Below are 27,136 nucleotides of genomic sequence, written 5' to 3'. Positions count from 1 at the left end.
GCGTGCATTGCTGCGAAAGGTGGATATACACTGTACTAGTGCCGACATTGTGCATGCTCTGTTGCCTGTGTCTATGTGCCTGTGGTTCTGTCAGTGTGAACATGTGATGTATCTGACCCCAGGAATGTGTCAATAAAGTTTCCCCTTCCTGGGACAATGAATTCACGGTGTTCTTGTTTCAATTTCCAGGAGTATATATATATATATATATATATATATGTGTGTGTGTGTGTGTGTGTGTGTGTGTGTTAATACTTTCCTCTAGATATTAAAACTGTTCGTAGGTAAATATAGTGTTAGACGGTACTTAACTATTGTCCATACCTACGTCAAACTTTCAGTTATCGTACGAAGAAAATTTTTTTCCCACAGATTTCGATTTCAGAAGTGTGTACACAAAAGTAAAGCAGTCTAACTATCTGAGCTTATAAAATTTTGTTTGTAACACGACACTGGAAGTCCAGCAAGCCTACTGTCGTAATTCCTAGTGGGGCACGGTATTTAAGTAGTAAATCCCGATGGCTACATTACAAACTTTCTGCAAGGACCAGTGTGTGGTCAAGAGATTTTGGATGTAGTGCTGGAGCCCATGGCTTAACTAACGGAAGCGAACTGGTAGCGTGTAGGTAATGTGTTGTTCGTCGTAACTGGTGATTCGAGAAGCATTGTACAGGACAAGTGCAATACTTCGCCTCATTAACTTTGCTGTCGAAATAATATATTTTCACTAGCACCAAAAAAAACTGCATATCTGGTGCTGCAATGGAACCTAGAAAGTAAAATAAAATTGAACAATGTAACAATTACAAGAGTAGTAACGAGATATCTAGAGACACCCCCTAAGAAATAAATAATTGCATACATCATACAGCGGAAGCAGGCCGGAAACCTGCATGCACAAAACTATTCACAAAGCATATAGGCAGTTTTACTTTCGGATGAAAATCATCTGAGCATACAAAAACTTCATATCAGCATCAGTTGAAGGTTTGGTGCGAGCATTTGTCCCATAGCTTACAGCTCGTAAAGGTAGCATCATTAGAAAGTGCTGTGAGCAGTGCTACTGAGACTAACGGGCTACTGTAAGACCCCAAATGATGCGTAGTTCATAATTCTAGAAATACGCGAGTTGGAAATCAGAAAAACAAGGGCTCTCTATTGCTTAAGGACAACGTATCAAATGGAAGTATGACATTTGAAGCTGAGGCTAATACGAAAATATTAAAACATAATTATAAGTTTAGAATTTACAACTACTGCAAAATGAATGGGACACTTCAGGCACAGGCATGAGAAAATTTGAATTTCGCCCTGACACCCAAGTCAGGGTAAACACGAAGAAAAGAGATTTCTTCACCCGTCGACTGGGTTGGCACATTACCTGACACGTTATGATCCGTATGCTACTTACCTGTACTAAACGATAGCTGCGCTTGAGGCAATGTGGGCGCTCCGCACACGTTGTGGGGTTTGCTCTCTACGAAGACGCAGCGGGTAATGACGTTAAAGATACTGCTTCCCGAAGCAGCGTGACCAACGAGTCCACGTGGCTCATCTTGAATAGTGCTACAGTCGCACCATGCAGAGAAGTCCAAGAGGACTTCAACTAGCGTTCAACTGCACATCAGCATGTTTCCATTAACGGAAGTCTATACTCTATACAGATGGAGGGAAGATGACTGAGGTATCCGAACACTGAGAGAAATGCTTTTCAAACTGCCTACCATATTAAAGGAAGTGACTGCAGAAACGTGGATTCTAAGGAATTAAACTTAATTGTGGGTTAGACTGCCACAATGCAAATGCTGCCAATAGGCCACCATTGCCCAAGGAATCCAGCAGACAAAGTCTGTTGACTCGGGTTATTTGAGGAGTAACGGGAACAACCTTCAATAGTGTAGAAGTGTTAGTTCCGCAAGGAAACGACGACTCCAAGGTCTGAACAGACGGGGAAGAAAAACGATTTTAGTTGTAGGAGCAGTAGTATCGCCAGTAGTACTAAAAGTTTAGTGACTGATTAGATGGCCAATAGCAGTTTTGTAGCAGTAGAAAGTATTTTTCTTCTTTCCGTTTCTTTGCTGTAGTATTACTTTTTTGTAGTATTTTTAAGCACCAATATGTAATAGTTATTGTAAACACTTCTTATTAAAACCAATTTATTCATTGTACGGCCTATTTCAGCTCTCTTCCGTGGAAACTGATCCCTCTCTACTTGTTTTTTTGTTTCTTTTGTTCACCTTTTCTTTCTGTTTTGTCGTTTAAAACGAGAGGGTTCGACTACCCATTTTAATTTTTATACGTCCTGTCAAGTTTCATCGAAAACTTTACGATGATGAATCCGGCTCAGGCACACATAATAGAAAATGTTAAATTTCAGGTGATCATCCCACTAATACACAAACTATGCATCACCGAATTCATTGGCGTTAATTTCTTTTAGAACCACTCTCACTAGAGTTATAAACCTAAGGAATGGCAAGACCGCAGAAACAGACGTCAATGGAGCTATAAATCTAAGAATCTGAAAGACCCTCGAAACCGCGGGGCTAAGCAATTGACCTCTGCACTCGTATCATACTGCTTCTACTTCTCTATGATGGCAGAACGCCGAAACTATTAATATTTTGAATTACGTAACAAAATGTGAGCAGGGTAGACAATTATTTAAATGCCAAATTTGTCTTCAGTTGATGACCCTATATGCAACTGTCAGATGAAACAAGAAGCAGATGTAAACACTTCCCATTTTCAGAATGAGGTTTTCACTCTGCAGCGGAGTGTGCACTAATTTGAAACTTCCTGATAGATTAAAACTGTGTCCCGGTCCGTGACTCGAACTCGGGACCTTTGCTTCTCGCGGGCAAGTGCTCTACCAACTGAGCTACCCAAGCGCGACCCATGACCTCCCCTCCTGGCTTCAATTCTGCCAGTATCTCGTCTCCTACCTTCCAAACTTCACAGAAGCTCTTCCTGTTTTACTGAAGTTTAATCGTTACAAAACCGCTGGCTACAATACCTTGTCAAAACCAGTCTACTCCTTCCAACACGTGTTACAGTTTGACGTAACACGAGACAGTAATGTTTTTTTAATGAAATTTTGCGTACTGTCAGTGGTCCCCTAAAACTTTTATTTTCAGGCCTATGCTCTCTACTCTCTACCAAGTACTTTTTCATGTTCTACTAGTAGACAAACCCGGCACTGCCCGGATATTCATTTAGCAATTTTCTGTTAGAGTGAAGACAAAAAAATCAACTGTGTTTGTAGTGTAACATCGAAAATTTTTTATTTCCAGCTTTGAAATTACGAAACAGTCGTACAAAGAAGTAATCATCTTGTACAAATGTATAGTACTCAAATTAAGAGATGTAGTATGCAACATACAAATTTTCTGTAATATTTATTTGACTCAGAACTTGATTATAAACAATATTTCTAGTTATATGTACAGGAGCCAGAACGTGATTTTCTAGACGTATCTTTGAAACGTCTCTTTATAGCTATACAGGCGGCTATTGTTTCCGCCTTCAGCCGTTTGTACTTCGCAGTTGAAAGGAGTCAAATGAGCTTTCAGGTGACAGGGATTTCCTTGACTCGACAGTACGAGTGTTTTAGCAGTAACGAATAAATGTATTGAAACTTTATGCATGATGCTGATTTTTTTCACGCATCTCAGTTTTTATTAAGTCATATCTCTTTAACTATGTGTCATACAATGATATAAATTTGTAAATGCATTTAGTGGCTTATATGAATAACGTCCGCAACATTTACTGTGAATAGAGTTAGAACCACAGAACTAATAAATTTAAAAGTCATGCATAACGCGACGTTTTTCACGCATCTCTTAGGTTATGACGTTGTATCGCCTGAACTATGAGAGGCAAGTGCTTCAGGCACTCATAGCGATTGTTTCCTGACAGTAAGGGATATCTGTACCAAGTTAGATTGAAATCAGCTCATTAGGTTAGGAGAAGATGTGGAACATTCACATATACATACATACATACATATTTGTACGAGGTATGGATTTTATCTACAGTTGGTATCATGTCAAGAGCCTTTACCTATAAGTATTGTACATACGTGGATACTGTAAAATAATGTTAAATCATTGTATAGATATTTTTCATTAATTCGAAGGTATTGGTAGTGTGCTTCAATAAACCAAAGACAAACACATAAGAGCTAGAAGAAAGAACAGTCACGGTCAAACGCCAGCGTGGTCATACAAGATGGGACCTGACAAAACTGCACGACATTTAGCCCAGTACTATACAGTGACAATGAGGTTACGAAATACCGTCCATCATAAAAAGTGAGAATATTCGGAACCACAGAGATGTAAATAAAGCATCGCGGAGGTTAGTAAAGGAACTAGCAATTATGCCTCACTTTATAAAAAGCGAAATCAAAATTGATAATGGATAGTCTCAACAAAGTCTGATAAATTTTCCACACCGGTGAGATGAATAGGAAAAAGCATCGTTCAAACATTTCAAAACACCTACATTTCTTTTTTCGGGAAAGTATATTCGTACAAACGCAGGAAAGAATATTTAGAGGGCAACACATAGTGCTTGTGCCCTGCATCCTTTGTGTTTTGATTGCTTTCTCTGATATACCTCAGATAATAATTTTTTCTCCTTTAATAAATCTTTTTCACTGTTAAAATAGGTTCTTTAAAAAAAATGGTTTCATTTATTTATCTAGAAACTCGTACACTGTAGGCTTTCTCTTTTTTATTTGTGGTGATCTTACTTTTCGATTCAAGATATCTGGTCTGTTTTGTGGAAGAATACTCGTAGGAAAAATATCCAAGTGCTCATGTAATCTTCTCAATGTGCCACGAAAACAACGCAAGCAGTTAACTTCCTGCATATTAAAAATGTCCGCCGGAACAGGACTCGAGCTCCAGCACACAACTTCAATCTTCCAGAAAATTTCAGATAGGCGTACACTTCTCTTCAGATTGAAAGATTAACTCTGTAAATAAAATACAAATTAAGAAGACACGAAAGCTCAAAATCCAATACCATAACATAAGTGAAGTAACTTTGCAGAGATGCAGCCAATGTCAACGTCAACATTTTCCTCCGGAGAAACCTTGACATTTGCATTCTGTTCAGCCACCCCACGTTCCGTGCTGTTCTGCTGACGGGGTCTGCTTGAATGGCTCCATTTGATATGCATTGTGCGGTGTTATGACATTCCGTTCAGAGACGTTCATTGTAAACGGTCTCTACTGACAAGTGGACTGTGTCGCGTATGCCTGTTGTGGTTGTTTTTGGAATGAAAATTGTTGCCTGAAGCAGCTCTCTCTTTCCCTCCTGAAGGATTAAATGCTCAGAACATGATTTTCGATTTAGACTCTACTGAAATCTGACTACACTTAGAAGTCTTCTGTAACTTTCAGGGATGCTTCCGAGTATTCTAGAAATTATAGAAACATTTCTTAATATTGTGGATTCAGGAATGCGATATCTTGTAGACCCGAACGTTCGTGAATTATGTCCTATTTTCTAAAACGTGTAAACTCGTTATCGTGTTCTAGAACAACCGATCTGTGGGAAAATATAAGACAGAAGTCAGCCCAATTATGTCATCAGCCCGATTATGTAATTTTTAAACAACAAAACAGAAAATTCCAAGTCAGAAGATGGTAAAAAGAAGAATGCTATTTTCTATGCTTTGCAGTCTATGATTCTACGTAAAACGATGTTTGGGTCGATTTCGTCAATAAAAGAAAAAAAAGAAAGTGAAACCTGAAAACATGATATTTTGTGATTTTGTGATTTTCAGCTTTCACTGCCTGAACGTCTGAGTGAAAGCGATCTTTAACGAAAGCACAGAAAGACATGGCGACACGAAGAAGTGGAACAGATGTAAGAGATAGACGACACACTTAGGATCTGGAACGTCATCACTGAATCAGAGCTTTTCTTTTATTAAGCGTAAAATTTACAACATATCTTTTGCAGTATTGAAGGATAATATACTAGAATTAAAAAATGCTTTCTATCTGTACATGAAACAAACTAATTTTGCGAATGGCACCAGTCTCTTGCTTCTCACAAAATCCGGAGTAGATACTCCACAAAATTTTCTGAATCAATAATACAGGGTGGTGAACGAAAAAACGGCCTTGGCTACAGAGAATTCGCCAGTTACGCATGATTTGTTGCTCATCACGAGCATATACAAAAATAAATAGATAAACATTTAGTAATTATATAATAAAAAGCACAGACAATACAAAACTTCGAAACAACAGATGACAATTGACGGCTATTCGTGCTCTACCCTGTACTAAGAGCATACAGTTACCGCTTCGTCTCAGATTCGCAGATTACGAGAAAGTTTGCGATTGCGTTCAAAATAATCGAACAGCCTATCACAAACGGCCCTTTGGTTGGGCTTAGTATATTGACGAATAAATTCAACGCTGATAAAGCTTCGGCTGGACCATCAAGAAGGTAAGAATTTCCAAACTGAAAGAGGAGTCTGGTAAGATTTATAGCTGCTTTTTCTTTTTTTTTTACGTTACCGTTTTCAAAACATCTGGCGATGAGAAATTTAGCTTAATGTGTTGAAGCAGAAGTAAAATTTTGATACCCATTTGCTTAAATTATTAGCTACGCCACACGGTAAATGTTGAAATGGTCGATGCTTTCGTGGCCGCTTTTTCATCTCTTGTATGATGGCTTTCTTCTTGGGTATTTCGACCGATGGTGGTTTTTTTAATGCCTCCAATTGCAGCGCTGGGTGAATGTTGTACGTGTTAACCCATATCGATGGCAAAAGGAAAGGTAATAATCAAAAACTTTGGCCAACAAGCTGCATGTTGAAATGAAACCTTCCATCACAAGCTTAACAATGTGATAACATGACTTAGCTTTCAGTCATTTTTGCCGCCAAGCCGCCTTCGTTAAGTGTTCAGGTATTGTATTAATATCATTATGTTAGAGTAGCTCATATTTATTTGCTTGGAACTACATAATGTATGTACTAGGGGATCCTCCTTTCAGTTAGATTCGCCTGTTCCTGTAGTATTTTGGCTGTTAGGGATAATCCACAAACAAAAATGATATATTGGGAATACTTTTAACTTTTAAAAGCTTTCTTTATAGATCAACAGCGGATCCAGATTTGGACCCTGCGTAACAGCATGAATTTGGTTAAGCATTTTTCCCTAAGACTGGAACTTATTTTCGGGAGGTGGATACAGGAGAACAAAGTATGGATTTTGCCCCTACCTGCATGCATCTGTTCAGCTCGTTAATGAGGTGTTCCAAAGATCGTCGCATCGTGAGGACGACAAGGAGCTTGAAGGTGGCCATGGCGTAGGTGAAGGTGACGCAGGCGTTGGTGGTGACACTGAGGATGTCCCCCCAGAAGTGCAGCATGGCGGACACCTGGCTGCCCACGAACGCCAGCAGCAGCAGGATGACGCCGGCCGAGTAGGCGTCGTACAGCAGCGACGACGCAGACGTGGACGGCCCGCGATGCGGCGCCCAGGCGCCAGCTGCGCGCAGCAGGCCCAGCTGAAGACGCAGGTCCGTGCGTGGAGCACCGCCACGGCCGGAGTTGTCCGCACCTAGGCAGGTTACGTCACTCACTGGTAGCTTCAGACGCTGAAGGTGTGAAGCATATCCTAATGTGAAATATCGTATAATTGTCTTTTTCCGTGTATACTTTAATCAACGTACCAATTTATTTTTCTTATTTTATGTTTCTCGTAGATCGACAGCTATCTGTGGTTAATTTATAAGTCTCAGGACAAATCACACTATGTGATCAAAAGTATTCGGACATCCCAAAAAACATACTTTTTTCATACCAGCTGCATTGTTCTGCCACCTATTGCCAGGTACTCCATATCAGCGACCTGAGTAGTCATTAGACATCGTGAGGGAGCAGAATGGGGCGCTCCGCGGAACTCACGTACTTCGAATGTGGTCAGGTGGTTGGGTGCCACTTGTGTCATACGTCTGTACGCGCGATTTCCACACTCCTAACATCCCTAGGTCTACGGTTTCCAATGTGATAGTGAAGTGGAAACGTGATGGGACACGTACAGCACAAAAATGTCCAGGCCGATTTCGTCTGTCGACTGACGGAGACCGCCGACAATTGAAGAGGGTCGTAATGTGTAAAACGCAGACATCTATCCAGACCGTAACACAGGAATTCCAAACTGAATCAGGATCCAGTGCAAGTACTATGACAGTTAGGCGGGAGGTGAGAAAACGTGGCTGCTCATAAGCCACACATCACCCCGGTAAATGCCAAACGACGCCTCACTTGGTGTAAGAAGCGTAAACATTTGACGACTGAATGGTAGAAAAACGTCGTATGGAGTGACGAATCACGGTACACAATGTGGCGATCCGATGGCAGGGCGTGGGCATGGCGAATGCTCGGTGAACATCATCTGCCAGAGTGTGTAGTACCAACAATAAAATTCGGAGGCGCTGGTGTTATGGGATGGTCGTGTTTTTCATGGAGGGGATTTGCACCCATTGTTGTTTTGCACGGCACTATCACAGCACAGGCCTACACTGATGTTTTAAGCACCTTCTTACTTTCCACTGTTGAAGAGCAATTCGGGGATGGCGCTTGCATCTTTCAACACGATCGAGCACCTGCTCATAATGTACTGCCTGTGGCGGAGTGGTTACACGGGAATAACATCCCTGTAGTGGACTGGCCTGCACGGAGTCCTGATCTGGATCCTATGAAACGCCTTTGGGATGTTTTGGAACATATACTTCGTGCGACGTCTCGCCGACCGACATCAATACCTCTCCTCAGTGCAGCACTCCGTGAAGAATGGGCTGCCATTCTCCAAGAAACCTTCCAGCTCCTGATTGAATGTATGCCTGCGAGAGTGAAAGCTGTCATCAAGGCTAAGGGCGGACCAACACCATACTGGTTTTCACCATTATCGATGGAGGGCGCCACGAACTTGTAAGTCATTTTCAGCCAGGTGTCCGGATACTTTTGATCACATAGTGTAGAATCACCTCCTTAGAAGAGCACACCTGATAATTTCGGAACTGGTTCAAGGCGATCTTGTGACACTCCACCAGTGACGAGAGTCACGAACGTGAAGTGGTATGTATGTGCCCGCCGGTGTTATGGGATCAGCGCAAATGACTTGGTAGAAAGTAGTTAGGACGTTCCCATGACCACACCATGAATGAACCTACCGGCTTTACTGGTGTAGCAACGCGGACTGTCGAATGAGTCAACAAAGAATGGTATGTTACTGGCAGTCATGTGAAACGGTATAATAACAGTGATAGTTAACATCAACTAACCCACGGGGACCGAGACCAGTTTCAGACATAGTCAATGACGATTGGTTTCTACGTCGACAGGAATCGCTGCCAACCAGTTTTCGAGTGGACATCGCAAAAAGGGCTGCATGCAATGGGCAACTGGAAGCGGGTATCGCACAAAATGCCAATCCTCACGGTGCCACAAGAAGCTCCACGTCTTTAACGGGGCAAACCGCGGGGAAACTGGAGAACAGATGCCTGCAGTTAGCTTGATGGAGTCGCAGGTTTACCTCTTTTCAAACGATGCAAAATGTCGGGTGCAGCGACGGCCTATTGTAGATTCGGCGTTCATCACTCAGTCTGTGGAAGCTGAAGTTCAGACTGGAGGTAAAACATGAAATCAGGAAATTTATCCAAAACGACCGTTAACGAAGTGTTCCTCGTTCACTTCTTCGTGATGAGTTACTGTGATATTCCCGTTTTGCAAGATAAGAACAGCCGTGTTGACAGAGCTACACATTCCCACGCTACGTATCACTCCTTTACCTCCCCGTTAAACCATCCGATCTCAGTCCCACAGAAGACATGTGGGAATGTGTGAAATAGCGGGGGCAACGTAACACAAAACTGCCATGCAAACTGGTAACTCAGTAAGGTGTGACGTGCCTACAGACACTTTATTAATAACTGATTGAGGCTATTATAAAGGTTGGAGGGGGAGTGTTACGATTTAGTGTGATGTCTCCTGCGGGTAATTACTTTTATCTGTGTGCTTACAATTCTGGCTTCAAACTTAATCAACAGTTATCCAGTGCTGCAACATACGAAGCCTTGTAAAACTGAGACGTATGCGTTGTTACACCAGTCTTGTGTGTGTGTGTGTGTGTGTGTGTGTGTGTGTGTGTGTGTGAAGTGTTTACTTCATATCTTCTCATCGATCTACAAGACATTCGATTCATTGGGTTAGGTCCGCATTCTTTCGCATGTTTTTATGCTGCCCTATATCTTTCCCTTTCTTCCTCCCCCACTACACCCAACACCCAGAGTGAGCTCCCTTGTACATACTAGTTTCTCCGTAGTGCTTACTCCAGCGCCACTTTAACTATGCCTCAAGCGGCAAAAATAAATAAATAAATAAATAAATAAAATAAAAAACATAATAAGCAAACGGAGAGGCAGACATCAACCTGAAACGGAGATTGTGAAATTTTATACTTGCGGATCACTGAAATGGAAAGTACGTGCTCTTTCGACATAAATCCTTTTACAAGAAGAACGCCATCTTGGAAGCTGAATTTAGAAAATACAATTTCTTTACAATCAGAAGTTACAGTCGGTTCACCTTCAAGTACTTGATAAAATAAAAATAGGAAAGACTGGCGAGAGTGACTTAATTCTCAGAAAAAGGTGGCTGGACTCTGGAGAAATACACATATCACATAAAATGTCGACGTTTTCTGTGTTTCGTCTGAAGGAGACGACACTTTCAGTAAAATAAAGAAAATAAAATAAAGAAGAGGAAGCTGCACTGTACTAATTGAAATTTCGCTAGTATGAAGAGTATGTGCGTAAGAAGGCGACTGATTGAAAGAGACATTGGCGCACACTGCACGATTTGAGCGTTTAGCTGAACTTTCCTGGAGGGAACTTCTGAGAATCGAGCCGCAAAATTTAGAGAATTAGAGAAAAAGATATTCATAATTATTTAACAAACGTGAAATACCCTTCAGAAGGTGCGGTAATTCGACATAATTTGTTGAGAAGCTCGAATGCTATGCCAGAGCAACAAAGTTGGATATCACCAGAGAATATCCCGAGCTTCTTCAGAGAGCCCAGAATGTTTGCACAGACGCTTCCGAGAAGCAGAAGCGCACTTGGACTTTTCGTGAATAGGAATACAGGATGATTTTTCAGTGAGAGTGATAGATTGTCCTGAGTAATTGATCTACCAGAGAAACCCTAAACTAAGATAAAAACAAGGCGAAGTAGAGACGGAACAATCATAGGCAAAGTTTCGACAAAACGAACAAGATATCTGTGCTGCACTACAAAATCCCCAAAAGTTGTACTCCTGGTGTTAACAGTGAACACTTTTTTACATTTTATAACGAAACATTCACCTTGCAGACAAAACATTTATTTTATTTAATCCTTACCCGCTTCGGAATTTCGCAATTGTCAAAGAAACAGAACACTAATGATGCAGAGTGTCACATTTCACTTACTCTTTCTAAGAATAAGTGCAAACTGTCTTTTGCTTTGAAAATGACGAAATGCCAAAACGCATAAGGAACAAATAAGTATTTTGTGGCCAGGTCGAGAGTTCTATTATAAGTGCAGAACGTGACCACCAGGTCTCATAAAGCTCTTATGGAATATGTGCCCATTATTTTTCTTCGTTTTTATCAAAGTGAGCACATTACTTCTTTTATTTTCTACCAACAAAAAATCCTATTTAATGGAACTGATGTTTCGTCAGAAAATATTAGTCACTCTGATGTCAGGGAACTCCTTCCCTAATTATTTTCATCCATAATGGCTATGTTTGTGAACCGTGACTGTGTGGGATAATTATTTATTTCAAGTTTCAGCTACCAGTCACTTCTTATTTTATGCTTAATCGAACATAATGCAACGCGTTTCGAACATGTTCTGTTCATCTTCAGCCGTTTATACATACATACATACATACATAGAAAAATGTTACTTAAAAATAAACAGTGTTAAAATAGATTAATCTAGAACACTTTGTCCATTGTTTTTTACTGTAGCTGCTGGTGTGGCATTTAGGGGGTAGGAGGGGGGCCTGGTGTGGCATTTTGGGGAAAGAGGGGGGGGCATACACGGTCCCCCTCCTTCCCGCCAAATGCCACACCAGCAGCAACAGTAAAAAAAATGGACAAAGTGTTCTAGATTAATCTAGTTTAAGACTGTTTTTTTAAGTAACATTTCTCTATGTATGTATGTATGTATGTATGTACCAGGTGATCAAAAAGTCAGTATAAATTTGAAAAATTAATAAAGCACGGAAAAATGTAGATATAGAGGTAAAAATTGATACACATGCTTGGAATGACATGGGGTTTTATTAGAACCACCCCATATTGCTAGACGCGTTAAAGATCTCCTGCGCGCGTCGTTTGGTTATGATCGTGTGCTCAGCCACCACTTTCGTCATGCTTGGCCTCCCAGGTCCCGAGACCTCAGTCCGTGCGATTATTGGCTTTGGGGTTATCTGAAGTCTCAAGTATATCTTAATGGACCGACATCTCCAGAGATGCTGAAAGACAACAGCCGATGCCAGTGCCTCACCATAACTCCGGACATGCTTTACAGTGCTGTTCACAACATTATTCCTCGACTACAGCTGTTGTTGAGGAATGATTGTGGACATATTGAGCATATGTAAAGAACATCATCTTTGCTTTGTCTTACTTTGTTAAGCGCTATCTGTAGGACATTTTTTGAACTTTTGTCATTCCAAGTATGTGTGTCAATTTGTACCTCTCTATCTACATTATTCCGTGATTTATTCAGTTTTATAATTTATACTGACTTTTTGATCACCCAGTATGTATGTATGTATAAACGCCTGTAGATGAACAGAACATGTTCGAAACGCGTTGCATTATGTTAGATTAAGCATAAAATAAAAAGTGACTGGTAGCAGAAACTTGAAATAAATAACTCCTTCCCTTCCTGCTATCTCCCGCGAGGACATTAACTTGAAAACTATTTCAGCTTCACAACTGTGTCATTCTTGTCACGCTATCCATACTGTTTAAGTGGACATGTTTTGACCGTTTTAAACAAATTGAGGAAGTGCGACTGCCTATGGATTACGGTTGGTGCTAAGCTGCAGCACTGAGGAGATGATATGCTGTAAATCTTTACGTTACAAATGTGGACACTGCGAATGTTGCCCTCGTACTACGGTGTCCAATGAAATTTGGAAGTTGTGGGCGTGGCTTTCGGTTTCGAACACTACTCAGCACAGTACTACTTACCTTGTGTGCAGTTTCTGTCACGTGGGTATCTAGCGCCGTCAGGTGTACAACCAATCACCACTTGGGTGCTTAGGAGGTACTTAGGAGCTTATACGCCAACGATTCAGGTTCCGAGACATTTGTGATATCAATTTGTATTCTTTTGCTTCATTTCATGTCTTATCCAATATGCAATTGCAACCACACCCTCATCATTGCACCAGGTGTTTAAGAAAACTAAAAAAAAAAAAAAAAAAAAAAAAAAGAAATCCCTGTTACGTCTGGAGCAAAGCAGTTTATCACAAAAGCGTGTCCACTGTCCACTAAAGGTCCGAATTAGACCTGGGCCAATGAAAGGAAGATCATGTGTACTGAAGTGTCGTTATCTAGTGCGGTGGTCGAACGTTGACTTCATTGTCGGTGACATGGGGAGAGTATGGTCCGCAAGTACCGATGAGAGTTACTCTGGTATGTAAAGCAATGTTTTCCAACTAATGTTCTGCCTGTCATAAACATCGGACTGTATTTAAGGAGAAACGTGTCGCTTCTTAGCGATAATTTGCAGGAAAGTACGTAGAGCATATTTGAAACTAGTTTTAAAACTTATTTAAGCTAACTCTCAAAGCTAATAATACAACTCGTTTCATAAGGCATGCTGATCTCTGAAAATATAAATCTCTTACTTTACAAGTTTTTGTAGGCCAATTCTTATTAGTACAATTGTTAGTGAACATACCACAATCAATTGATACGTACATGTCTCGTTACATTGTGTCAATACGGCTTCAATAAATTCATGCGTGTGACACACCATCTCGAGGATTTTCAGGCACTTTTGGATCAAAAATTAAAATATTATTGGCTGAATAATCTTAATTTATTAAGAGGGAAAGTAGAAGACGTGAATTAAGTTGCGACAAGAAGATGAACCTTTGCAGGATTAGAATAAATGTGGGAGGGAAGAGGTGCAATACGTAAGGTTTCAATCATAGTTGAATACATACAACTTAACTAGGTGCTTAACATAGAATTTGTAAATGAGGCAGGAAAGGAAGATTTCATTTCAACATTTTGTCACAGGCGAACGTAGGAGAAGATTAGTTGCTGGAGTAAAAGAAAAAGTGGAAAGAATCAAACTTGACTTTCAAAGTGGCCAGCCAAGCTTTCCTTCCACTTATTTGGAGGACTCAGCGTCAACGTGGAGAACACATATCAGAAGATGCAAATTAATTATTTCATATAAAGAGCAATACGATATATGATGGCCGAAGTGTGGAAGACTTGAGATTGAGAACAAACGGTCAGAGACATAAGTACCTCTAACGAATCAAAACCCCCAAAATTGGAGAAATTTTACAGAAGCTCGAAACTGAGTACAAACGTCAATGCGAGATGCTTTTAGCAGGTTCCACACCACGAAACTCCGTCTCGAAATCTGACAGAAAAAAACAAAGAGATTCTAACCATACGTAAAGTACATCAGCGGCATGACTCAATCAATACCCTTCTCTACACAATAACAATGCAGATGTCACTGATGGTAGTGCCACAAAGCAGAGTTACTAAACGTGACGTTCCGGAACTATTCGCCTAAGACGACGAAATACATATTCTAGAATTCGAATCAAGAACAACAGCCAACATGAGGAACTTGGACGTAGAAATCCTCGGTGTAGCGAAGTAACTTAAATCACTGAATAAAGGCAAGGGCTCCGGCGCAGGTTTTATACCTCTCAGGCTTCTTTCAGAGTGTGCTGATATAATAGCTGCATACGTAGTAACCATACACAAGCGCTCGCTCGTCGAAATATCCATAAGTAAAGACTAGAAATTAGCACATGATACTCCAACACCCAAGAAAGATAATGGGAGTAATCCGCTGAGTTACAGACCCACGTCGATTTGCAGCAAGATTTTGAAACATATACTGTGTCCGAACATCATGAATTACCTGAAAAAATGATTTATTGACAAATAGTCACCACATATTCAAAAATTTCGTTCTTTTGGAACACAATTAGCTCTTTATTCACACGAAGTAATGAGTACTAACATCACCGTATCTCAAATTCACTCCATATTTCAAATTAACTCCATATTTTCAGATTTCCAGAAGACTTTTGACACCGTTTCTCACGAATCACTTCTAATCATATTGCGTTTCCCTGGAGTGTTGCCTCAGTTGTGTGACTGGATTTGGAATTGATATCAGAAAGACAACAGTTCGCAGTAACTGACGTTAAGTCATCGAGTAAAATAGAAGTAATATCTCACGTTTCCCAAGAAAGTGTTACAGGCCCTCTGCTCTTCCTGACCTACATAAACGACAAAGGAGACGATATGAGAAGTCCTATTAGATTTTTTGCATATAAAGCTGCCATTCACCGTCTCTTAAAGTCATCAGATGATGAAAACCATTAGCAAAATGATTTAGACAAGATGTGTGCATGGTGCGAAAAGCGGCAATTGTTTCTAAAAAATGAAAAGTGTGAGATCATCCACATGAGTACTAAAAGAAATCTACTAAATTTCGGCTACATGATTAACCACACAAATCTAAAGGCTGTATATTCAACTGAATACTTAGCGATTACAATTACTTAAACTGCAACTATCACATAGATAATGTTGTGGGGAAAGCAAACCAATGACTGCGGTTTATTGGTAGAACTTTCAGAAAGTCCAACGTCTTTACTAAAGAGACTGGTTACCGCCCTCTTCCGGAGTATTTCTGTGCGGTGTGGGATCCGCATCGGATGGGACTGACGCAGAACATCGAAAAAGTTCAAAGACGGGCAGCTAGTTTTGTACTAAACCGAAATAGGATAGAGAGTACCATGGCCACGGTAAATGGATTAGGGTATCAATCACTAAAACAAAGGAGATTTTCGTTGCGGCAGGATCTTGTCATGAAATTTCGGTCACCAAATTTCTCCTCCGATAGCGTAAATACATAAGAAGAAACTATCATCATTATAAAATAGGAGAAATCAGTCCTCGCCTGGAAAGATTTAAATGCTCGTTTTACCCGCGTGTCGTTCGAGAGTGGAACGGCAGAGAAATAGCTTGAACGTGGCTCGATAATGCTTCGGCCAGGCCCTTAATGTGAACTGCAAAATAATCATATAGATTTAGATAAATATGTCTAGTTACGGATAAGAAAGTTCTACAAAATTATTATTTTTAAGCAAATGATGTACGAAAAAGATATAGCGTGTTTCTAGGCTACCGAAACGTATTTTCCGTCTAGGCACTAAAATAAATGTATTAATGTTCATTACAAGCTTCGATTCATATCGTGCTACAGTCCTTTCAAGTCAAACATATGGAACTCATAAACAATGCCAATGCACAATTCTGAATGCATAACGTGAATCATAAACTTTAGAATAAGAGAAGAACATGAATAACACAACAGAGGAAGATGGCTCAAAATTAAGAAACTTGATATGCGTTCAGGAAAATGGGGTTCAAATCCTAGCAACAAAACCTAAATTTAGTTTTTCATTATTTTCCTAAATCGTATACGTTGAATAACGATATCGGCCTTAGAAGAGGGGAACGGCCAATTTTCTTGTCCACTATTCTCCGTGTTAAATTTAAGTTTGCAGTGCTTCTCTCTTGACTTCGTTGTCGACAGAACATTAAACCGAATTTTCCTCTCTTCTGTTGATATAAGTTGAAAAATGCCTTTAAAGCAGAATGCTAAAACTAGGACACAAAGAAAGAACAAGGTGCTTTAGGGCGCAGCAAAGAAACAAATTATTTGTGAAGGATACGCTAGGATCAGAGACAGCTTATGCTGCAAGTTATAGGTTACATGCTTACCCGCAGCAAAAAATATATGACAGAGATAATGTAAATAAGTTGATTCGAGAGACTGATGATTACCATGAAATGCTCGAAGACTTACGCTCGCAAAGATTTGTCCTGAGTAGTCATAATTGGTCATCTGAAAGAATAGTTTATTTTATCTGCTTTAAACTGAGTTACGTTACTTCAAGAGAATGTAATATCCATAAATGGCTAAGGATGTAGCTAACGCAACTCCATTTCGTCGAAAACATTCTGCGGCGCTGGAATTTACCGTATGTCCACCTCTTCAGTCTCTAGAGAAGAAGAGATGACAGAGTACAAATATTAGCTGAAGCAGCTTCTGATTGAAGATAATTTTATTTCGACTATAAAAGAATATTTCACTGGGCAGATTCAGCGTAGCAAGTATGGTAGTTGCCCTGAAAACCAAACACGAAATGTCCAAAATGATGCAAGAACCAAACAGTGAAGACATGCAATAACTCTATTGACTTAACAGACAAATTTGTATGCTCTGAAAAACTGGAAAAAATAAATGTATGCACACTGGTTTAGTTCTAATAAATACTGAAATTAATTTGAGAACATAAATGCCATAGTAGAAGCTAATTATCAGAGCTGAGAAGTCTATAACCATTGTATGCTTCCAGTCCTACCTTACGACAGCGATATACGGACCTTACATTCGCATACATTGATAAAATGAGAGCTGTAAAATGGGCACTAAAAGAAAAATCGTGGTACGGACATCGAGAGTGGACTAGAGAACAAATTAATGAGAAAGGGAAAAGAAAACGTCACAGTGACTGCTGTGAAATTGGAACTGAAGTAGGCTGACAATACGGTCGTCTCATTCAACATGAAATAAAGCAGATAACTTCCTTGCGGGATTTCACATAATAAGAGGAACCCCATATACATGACGATGGGTAGGCAATGTACGGAAATACGTTCGGATAATCACGAGTGCGTGGAATTTAAAAACAGTTTATAGACAAGTCTCTAAGAGGATATACCGTAGATGATATTCTTGCAGAACTGTCTACTTTACTCTCAACTTTACTCGTCATCAACACATTTCTTTTTCGTTTATCTGTTACATTTTTATCATCACATCTCATTTTGCTACGGGGTTACCAAGAATTCTATCATCTGAATAACAGCTATGCCTCCAGAATATATGCATTTCAGTGTATGCATGGCACAAGTGTAAAATTATAGTATACAGGTAATTCTCACTAATTCAATGTATGAACGCAATACATGCTCACTCAACATACTTGCTACCTCACCTCTGACTGAATACTTGACCATATTGGACAGAAACTCTCAGAGCAGAAAGACGACAGAGGATGTACTGCGGGACATTTAAGAAAAATCCACTCAACTCCGGAAATATATGAGTCTCTTTGCCTCTCTGTATTCTGCCGAACTGTCAATAGAATCATAAAAATTGAGACGCCGTTAACCTCAGCCAGATTGTTTTGTCCTGGCACGGATAAGAAATTGACACCTGTGTGCACGAAATCCACCATGTAAATAATCTGTACCTCGCCGTGAAGATCGCCTTTCCTTTCCCTACTTCGCATTCACTTTGACGGAAAATACGAGAGTAAGAAGAGATGTTTTTAATTTTTTAAGTCTCGGGAGACTAATTAGGATTTGTAGGTTGGTAACTTTCAGGAAACTGCTCCCGCTGGTTTACCCCGGAAAGGAAATTCTACTCACTGCTTTTTCTTATTGGAAGTGATGATAGAACAATTCCTCGCATTTCAGACACAAAGAATTCATTGGCTTATATTGTGTCAGTAAATAAACATAGACTGGTTGAAAGATACTATTTAATTAACCGATAATAAGAGAACGTACTACTTTCATCATCTGGTTGTCTGGAACGGCGCGACCGCTACGATCGCAGGTCGAATCCTCCCTCGGGCATGGATGTATGTGATGTCCTTAGGTTAGTTAGGTTTAAATAGTTAACTAAGTTCTACGGGAACTTATGACCTGAGCAGTTAAGTCCCATAGTGCTCCGACCCTTTGAACCATTTTTTGAATCTGCTGGTGGCAGACGACGTTATACTACTTTCGCTGATGCTCAAGTACGTATTTAAAGCATGAGAAACGATGCTATACCTTTAAATGTTCATCGAAACACACTTAATGGAGGAGGAGATTAGTGTTTAACTTCCCGTCGGCAACGAGGTCATTACAGACAGAGCACAAACTCGGATTAGGGAAGGACTGGGAAGGAAATCGGCCGTGCCCTTTCAAAGGAACCATCCCGGCATTTGCCTGAAATGATTTAGGGAAATGCCTGGAAAACCAAAATGAGGATGGCCCGAGACAGGTTTGAACCGTTGTCGTCCCGAAAACGAGTCCAGTGTGCTAACCACTGCGCCAACTCGCTCGGTCACATTTAATGTGAGGATTTGAGAGTAAGGAATGATCTCTCCTTGTTTTTAATAAACTACATTGCACCTAGCAGATAGCCTCTTTTCCAGAAATGTTTTGTCTGACATGCCATTCCGCTGAAAGCTTGACGCCGTTGTTGAAACCAACGCCAACTGGAAAGAAAATTAGATCTCGTACATAATTTTAATACGATTTTAGTCTGTTCACATTTTGTAACTTGGAATGCGGTTGATCAGAATGTTCCTCGCATTCACAAAAAGAAAAGGATATAGGACCAAAATCATGGCTGCAAAGCGTGTAAGTCAATACCCTGAATTGTGATAGAAGAGCTACCTTTGTTTTAACAATGACAAGTGAGAAATTTTAAACCAATCGTATCGTCACCTCGTAATGGTGCCAGCAAGGAGCGTTTGTAAAATTGTAACAGGCGATCTTCGTCTCAAGATTTTACTTAGGTTAGTTTGGGGAAGCAACAGACAACGCAGTTGTTGGTATTAGTGGTGGTGGTGCTGGAGAGGGTTGTATGGGCGCACGACGGCAAGGTCTTCAGCTCCCGCTCAGTAACAGATTGAGACGGGTGTCAAGAAAATAGTAAGAACAGTAAGATAAAACAGAACGTAAAACACAAGTAACAAGGTAGGAAAAATATGTGCCTACCAACACCGAAGTGTGGGACGAAGCATGCCGTCAGAAGTAATACACGGACAACACAGGAAGAAAGTGGTATAGGGACGTAAAACAATATAGCAGATTGAAGTGGTCGGCTGACCGCAAGGAAAAGAGGGAGGAGCTAGCCACTATGCAATGCACTAAAACCTCCAGCCTAAAAGTTTACGCCAGAGTCCAGACACATCACAAAACTTTAAAACCCTAGACACCCACGTCTCATCATTAGCTAAAACACAGGGCAGATCCCCATCAACTTGTGCTTCTGCCATTGCATCATGGTATAAAATGCGGTCTGTTAAAATGTGCCGGACAAAAATGTGCACATCACAAGCATCACAAAACGGGGGATCCTCCCGCCTTAGTAGAAAGCTATGAGTGAGAGGACAGTGCCCAATCCGAAGACGAGTGTGGGTCACTTCTTCCCGCCTGAGCAACCGGCAGGAGGAACGCCACGGCCGAGTTGTTGACTACACCAGCCGCAGTTTATTGGCCGTCACCGCCAGCCATTCTTCCTCCCATAACTCCACGCACTTCTTATGGAGTGCAGAGATGACTGACTGCAAGGGAATAGGACACTGGACCACATCCTGCTTTCTGCAGGCCTCCTTGGCAGCCCATCGGCCTGTTCATTGGCCCATCTTCCTACACGAACAGGCACCCAGCAGAAGGACACCTCCTTACCCGCCGTTGGAGCAAGTACAGTTGGTCATATATCAGCTGGGCCAAGATGGGTACAGATTCTGGTATGATTGTAAGGCTCTAAGAGAATCGGAGCAGAGGAGAAATCGATTGCCCCGAACACGATTCATCCTCTCCAGTGCCTTCAGGATCGCGTGGAGCTCCGCTGCGAAAACGGTATATTCTATATTCATGATGGAGGCGAATCCGGGTAACATGATCAGGGTACACTACAGTACAGCCAAGGAAATTCTCTTGTAGGAAGCCGTCAATGTAAACGACGGTAAAACCGCGATGCACATCTAAAATGTTAAAAAACAGAGATTGGAATGTAAAATCTGGTACACTATCATAATCGGCAACGAGCGACGCGGCCCTATGGGATTCGAGCACAGGATTGCCTCTCTGCGATGGATGTGGCTGGTCTTCATGTTTTCCGTCGCGGTTGGAGCAGATTTCCACCTTGGCTCCTCTGGAGACCCAGACTTATTTTAGATTTGACTAATTTTAAGAAAGATAGTTGGGATTAGTTGTGCCGCCTTTTCAAATAACAACACAGTCATTTTATAGCTGTACAACCTCGCTGGCTACATCAATGAGATACAGTCTCGTCCGTCAGTTAAGAAACGTTCCGAGTACCACCAAACAACATGAGGCACGACAGCATCATGCACATTAAAACGTGCCCTTTCCGCATCGAGACACGTGATACAATAACACGAAAACAAAGGACTGCGGTTAAGGGCTTCTGGTGAAGACCTCGACGACAGCAACAACGATCAACCGTGGAACAGTAGACTTGACAGAGGGTCGTCCTAAGCCCTGCCTTGCCGAGAACAGGGATCTTCAAAGGCTACCGGAATAAATCGTGACAGAAAAATCAGGCCAGCCTGATGCCATAGAGACGGCGGCCGCACCACGGAGCTTAATCGCGCAGAGACCGTAACGCTGCCACGGAATGTTTCACCCACTGGCAGTCCTCGCACTGAAACCTCGGAATACAGGACCGTGAAAACGATGACTACCGGAAACAGAAGAAAGACAAGAGTATTAATATAAAATATCGACTTAACATTGTGACGTGGAATCTAAGAACTATGACAAACAAGACTGAAATTCACTGAGAATACTAAATAAGAGGACGATTTTATATTAATGACAGAGACAAAAAAGAAACTGAAGTAATCTAACGACGGAAAAGAATATTCGGTCTTATACAGTGGTGTCCCACGAGAAGTTACATTCTCAGAAGAGTACGTATTCTTGATAAATTTGAAAAGTATGATGCAGTTTAACACATGGGTGAATGAATTATCCACAAGATTTAAAATGGGAAGAGGATATCGAAGGGTGATATGCACCTGACACAAGTAATAAAGAAGGGAAAAGATAAAGAATTTTTTTATGATATGCTGCAAGAAACACAAAACGCTATAAACTAAAACGATGATATCATCATCTGTGATGACAAGAATGGATGAGTAGGAAATTTCCCAACAGATAACATTATGGAAAATAATGGAGAAATAAGTAGCAATGGTATACTTCTGAGTGATTTTGCATACCTTAATAACTTCCGAATTATAATTACATATTTCAGGTTTAAAGAGGCACACAAAGTAACCTGGGCATAAACAGGACGACATTCAGCAATAGATTACTTTCTAATTTGAAAACAGCCTTGACATTTACAAATGTAAGAGTATACAGAGACGCAGAAATAAACACAGATCAGTTGTGCTAATGGAAACTGTGAACATTAAAGCCAAATTCGTTAAAATAGGCCTGATAAAAGTAGTCAAAAACAGCACTGAAATAGACACCAACTCAAGAAAATCCTATCAGAAAGCTATACCAGGAGCCACTGAGTCAGTATAATGACGAAATAGAGTAGGGAAAATATTTCCAACAAGAAGCGGAAAACATCATAACCATAACAGAAAATTCCACCTCAGAAGCTACTTGATATAGAAGTCAAAGAAAGAAATCAAGCAAATTAAAATACTGCAATAATGATATAGAGAGAGCAAGGGGCACAGACAGAAAAGTTGCATACATTAAATGGCAAAAAACAACAGAGAGAAAAATGAATACAGGAGACTAAGCAAATGCACGAAGCCACTCCGTGGGTCGCTTAAACAGGAGATCCGTGACAGGTTCATTTCATAAGCAGAAAGCGATATTCATGGAAGGCAAGAATTCGCATGTAAAATAATGTAGTATTTGAATAACAGAGCAAAGATGATATGTACATCGAAGTGATAAGTAAGTATGAATGGTTACATTACTATAAGAAGCTTTGGACAAAAGACTATGATGCAAACTCAGATGAACATGCTGTAACACCTGATGAAAAGAAAGAAGTAGGAGTGGACAAAATATAACTGGCAAAATTTGAGGATGTACATAGAGGAGTACATAAAGGGTCTATACAAAAGCGGTGCACTTGAGGGCAGTATTATGGAAATGGAAGAGGACGTAAACGAAAATGAAATGGGAGATACGATACTGCTGAAGAGTTTGACAGAGCACTGAAAGACCTAAGCCGAAACAAAGCCCCGGGAGTAGACAACATTCCATTAGACCTACTGATAGCTTTGGGAGAGCCAGCCATGACAAAACTCTTCCATCTGGTGAGCAACGTGTATGAGACAGGCGAAATACCCTCAGACTTCAAGAAGAATATAATAATTCCAACCCCAAACAAAGCAGGCGTTGACAGGCGTGAAAATAACCGAAATATTAGTTTAATAAATAATGACTGCAAAGTACTAACACGAATTCCTTACAAACGAATGGAAAAACTGGTAGAAGCCGACCTTGGGGAAGATCAATTTGGATTCCGTAGAAATATTGACCCTACGACTTATCTTAGAAGGTAGATTAAGGAAACGCAAACCTAGGTTTCTAGCATTTGTAGACTTAGACAAAGGTTTTAACTGGAATACTCTCTTTCAAATTCTGAATGTAGCAGAGATCAAATACAGGGAGCGAAAGGCTATTTGCAATTTGTACAGATACCAGACGGCAGTTATAAGGGCCCAGGGGCATGAAAGGGACGCAGTGGTTGGGAAGATTGTGAGACAGTGTTGTAGCCTATCCCCAAAGTTATTCAATATCTATATTGAGGAAGCAGTAAAGGAAACAAAACAAAAATTTGGAGCAGGAATTAAAATCCATGTAGAAGAAACAAGACGAAAACTGAAAAACAGAACCATACTTGATACAATAGTCTTGTCTTGTGAAATCCAGAGTGATTCTCTTCGTCTTTTTTATCATCATTCTTCTGACTGGTTTGATGGGGGCTGCAACAAATTTCTTTCCTGAGCCAACATTTTCATCTCAGAGAAGCACTTTAACGTACATTATTAATTGGTTGCTGGCCGGATCCAAATCGATGTGTTCCTTTACAGTTTTTCCCCTCCAAAGTTCCCACTAGTACCATGGAAGTTATTCCCTGATGTGTTAACAGGTGTCATATCATTCTGTCCTCCTTCTTGTCAGTGTTTTCCACATGTTCCTTTCCACACCGAAGCTTTGGAGAAGTTCCTCATCCCTTACCATATCAGCCTACAAAATTTTCAACGTTCTTCTACAAAACCACACCTGGAATGCTTCGATTCTCTTCTGCTCCGGTTTTCTCATAATCCATGTCTCATAACCATACAATTCTGTACTACACAGCTAAATTCTCAGAAATTTATTCCTCCAAATTATGATCTTTGTTTTATACTAGCAGACTTCTCTTGTCGTGGGATGCTCTTTTTACAAATAGTATCACCTATATTTAAGAAAAGAGATAGGAAACACTATGACAGCTAGGGGTGTGTTTCGTTAGTCAACACTGGACATAGAAAACTTTCGAAGATAATAACGCAAATACTGGAAGTAATTTTAGAAAAACTATTTTTGGAGGAGCAAACAGGATTCAGAAAGGGTGGGTCCTGTTCAGAAGGCGCATTGTCAACAGACAGATACAGTGATGGGAAAAAATTAATGTAGAGTAATGAAATTTCGGGAATACATTTGCCTAGGTAACATGTTGAAATGATTAACATCTTTTGATCACAGGTTAATGCAAGCGCCAGATAAGCCATTGCAACTGGGAAATACTGGTATATTAATAACCGGAGTAACGGCCAGAATGTTGAATGCAAGCATGCAAATGTGCGTGCATTGTGTTGCCCAGGTGTCGGGTTTCAGTTTGTGGAGTTCCATGCCTGTTGCATTTGGTCGCTCAATGCAGGGCCGGTTATGGCTTTTTGTGGGTGACGTCCCACATGTGCTCGACTGGAGACAAATCTGGTGATCGAACAGGCCGGAGCAAGAGTCGACACTCTGCACACAGTGCTGGGTTACAACAGCGGTTTGTGGGAGAGTGTCAATCTGTTGGAAAACACTTTCCTGAAATGCTGTTCATAAATGGTAGCACAATAGATCGAATGTCCAGGCTGACGTAGAAATTTTCATTCAGGGTGCATGGGGTAACCACGAGAGTGTCCCTGCTGTCATACTAATTCTCAGCCCAGACCATAGCTCTAGGTGTAGGTCCCTTGCGTCTTTCAGTCTTTCCTCTAGGCAGGGCCACATGGCGTCCCGGAGCCCAACCTTCTGGCGACCATACATTCTAGTGACCAACGTTGCCAGCATTCGTGCACAGTGGCTGCATTCCTGACAAGTTTTCTGCAGTTACAGTTTCTCGTAGCACTATTACGCGACATCTTGTTGATGATGGTGTCTTTTTCACGTTAAAGCCATTCTTGACTAACATCGACTCACCACGTCCAGTCTCAAAGGTAACTAACACTCACGAACGCTGCAGCTAATATTTAAACCAAAGTTGATTTGTATCCTCATAGTGGAGCTTCTAGTGCCCTTCTTATGCGATTGGCGCGAAACATGAATAGACATATTCTTCAGATATGGTAACACGCCTACCAACTTCAGTTTATGTTGCACAATTCCTTTTGTCGTTGCCTTCTTTTGTTCCGTCAGTGTAACTGAATAGCATGCAGTATCTAATTGAGTAACACGTTATTTACTGACTACATGAAAGCCTGCACTCTTCAGATGGTGTCCAAGTGATCGGCTCTGCCGGACACGTGGACACATTTTAATACATTGTCAAATGAAGAGTACAGCTATAGTCTCGTGTCCAGGGCGGTGGGAGGTGGGGATGGGGTCACCCAATGGATGATGGTGGTGACGGGCTGGAGGAACACTGTCGGCAGCAGGCCGGTGATAGTCCGGCAGCTTCTGGGACCAGCATTGTTGACTTTAGTGGTATCCTACTTCCTCGGCGGCCCCTCAACAGCTCGAGCAACTTCCGTGGCGATGCATGGAAACGGCTGTGCAGGGTTTGACTCGCTACATCCTGGCAGGGGTTGGACTACGACTAAGAAGTCAGTGTTGGTGGCAACAGGCATGGACGGCAGTTCAGCAGTGTTGTGACACCGAGTCAGATGAAGAAATTAGTGCTGACGGCGGTTGCACAGACCAGTCGCGAAGCTATGGTTCTGCTGGCAGTGCCCTACCGTCTCGCTGTCCAGCGTAGCCCTGGTGTTGTGGTAATGCTGCTGGACTCCAGCTGCCTCAAGATACAGGCTTATACACGTGCATCTGGGCCGCTTTTGTTTCACAAAAACACATCACCTAGACACGGCACCTATAACAACAGACTTGCCTCGGTCTGATGACATCCACCTACGTTCTTTACCGCTGTGCACTGCGGTTTTCGGTTGAGCGTGGCTAGCCTCCTCTCGCAATAGCCTTACGTGTATGTTATTCTGATTCATATGTCGCCACTCTGTGACTGCCTGCCTGTGGCTGGTAATGCAATACTTTACGGCTATGGCGGCCTCTCACTACTTCTTATTACTTTTGAGAAAGACTCATGACTTTCGCTCAGGGAGTGGGTAGCAACATCTCAGTTTGTTGAAGAACATTGTGGGAAGTATTAGAGAGAAATGGCATACCACACCTCTTAGTAAAAGTAATGCAACAAACGAACCAAAACTCCAAAACTTCCATTGTCGGATAAGACAATAAAATAACTAAAAGTTGATCCTAACAACAAGTTTGCACTTTCTCTTATATATATATATATATATATATATATATATATATATATATATATATATAGAGAGAGAGAGAGAGAGAGAGAGAGAGAGAATTATATATATATATATATATATATATATATATATAGAGAGAGAGAGAGAGAGAGAGAGAGAGAGAGAGAGAGAGAATTATAAGAGACAAAGTGCTAAGCAATTGTTGAAATGATTTGT

General features: G+C 40.9%; 1 protein-coding gene across 1 annotated transcript in view; it reads right to left on the bottom strand.

Moving 5' to 3' along the window:
- Window positions 1-26,468, bottom strand: part of LOC126267367 (odorant receptor Or2-like) — a 79,572-nt gene extending 53,104 nt beyond the window's left edge. The window contains exons 1-2 of the mRNA XM_049972540.1: window positions 26,381-26,468; window positions 7,255-7,595 (exon numbers count right to left, since the gene is read on the bottom strand). Of these exons, the coding sequence (XP_049828497.1) occupies window positions 7,255-7,404 (150 nt within the window). The 5' untranslated portion in view covers window positions 7,405-7,595; window positions 26,381-26,468. The remainder of the gene's footprint in view (window positions 1-7,254; window positions 7,596-26,380) is intronic.
- Between the last annotated feature and the right edge of the window lie 668 nt (window positions 26,469-27,136).

Source organism: Schistocerca gregaria, chromosome 4 (assembly GCF_023897955.1).
Source record: "Schistocerca gregaria isolate iqSchGreg1 chromosome 4, iqSchGreg1.2, whole genome shotgun sequence".
Lineage (NCBI taxonomy): Eukaryota > Metazoa > Arthropoda > Insecta > Orthoptera > Acrididae > Schistocerca > Schistocerca gregaria.
The sequence above is the reverse complement of the archived record's forward strand: the minus strand, read 5'-3'. Positions and strand labels throughout refer to the sequence as shown.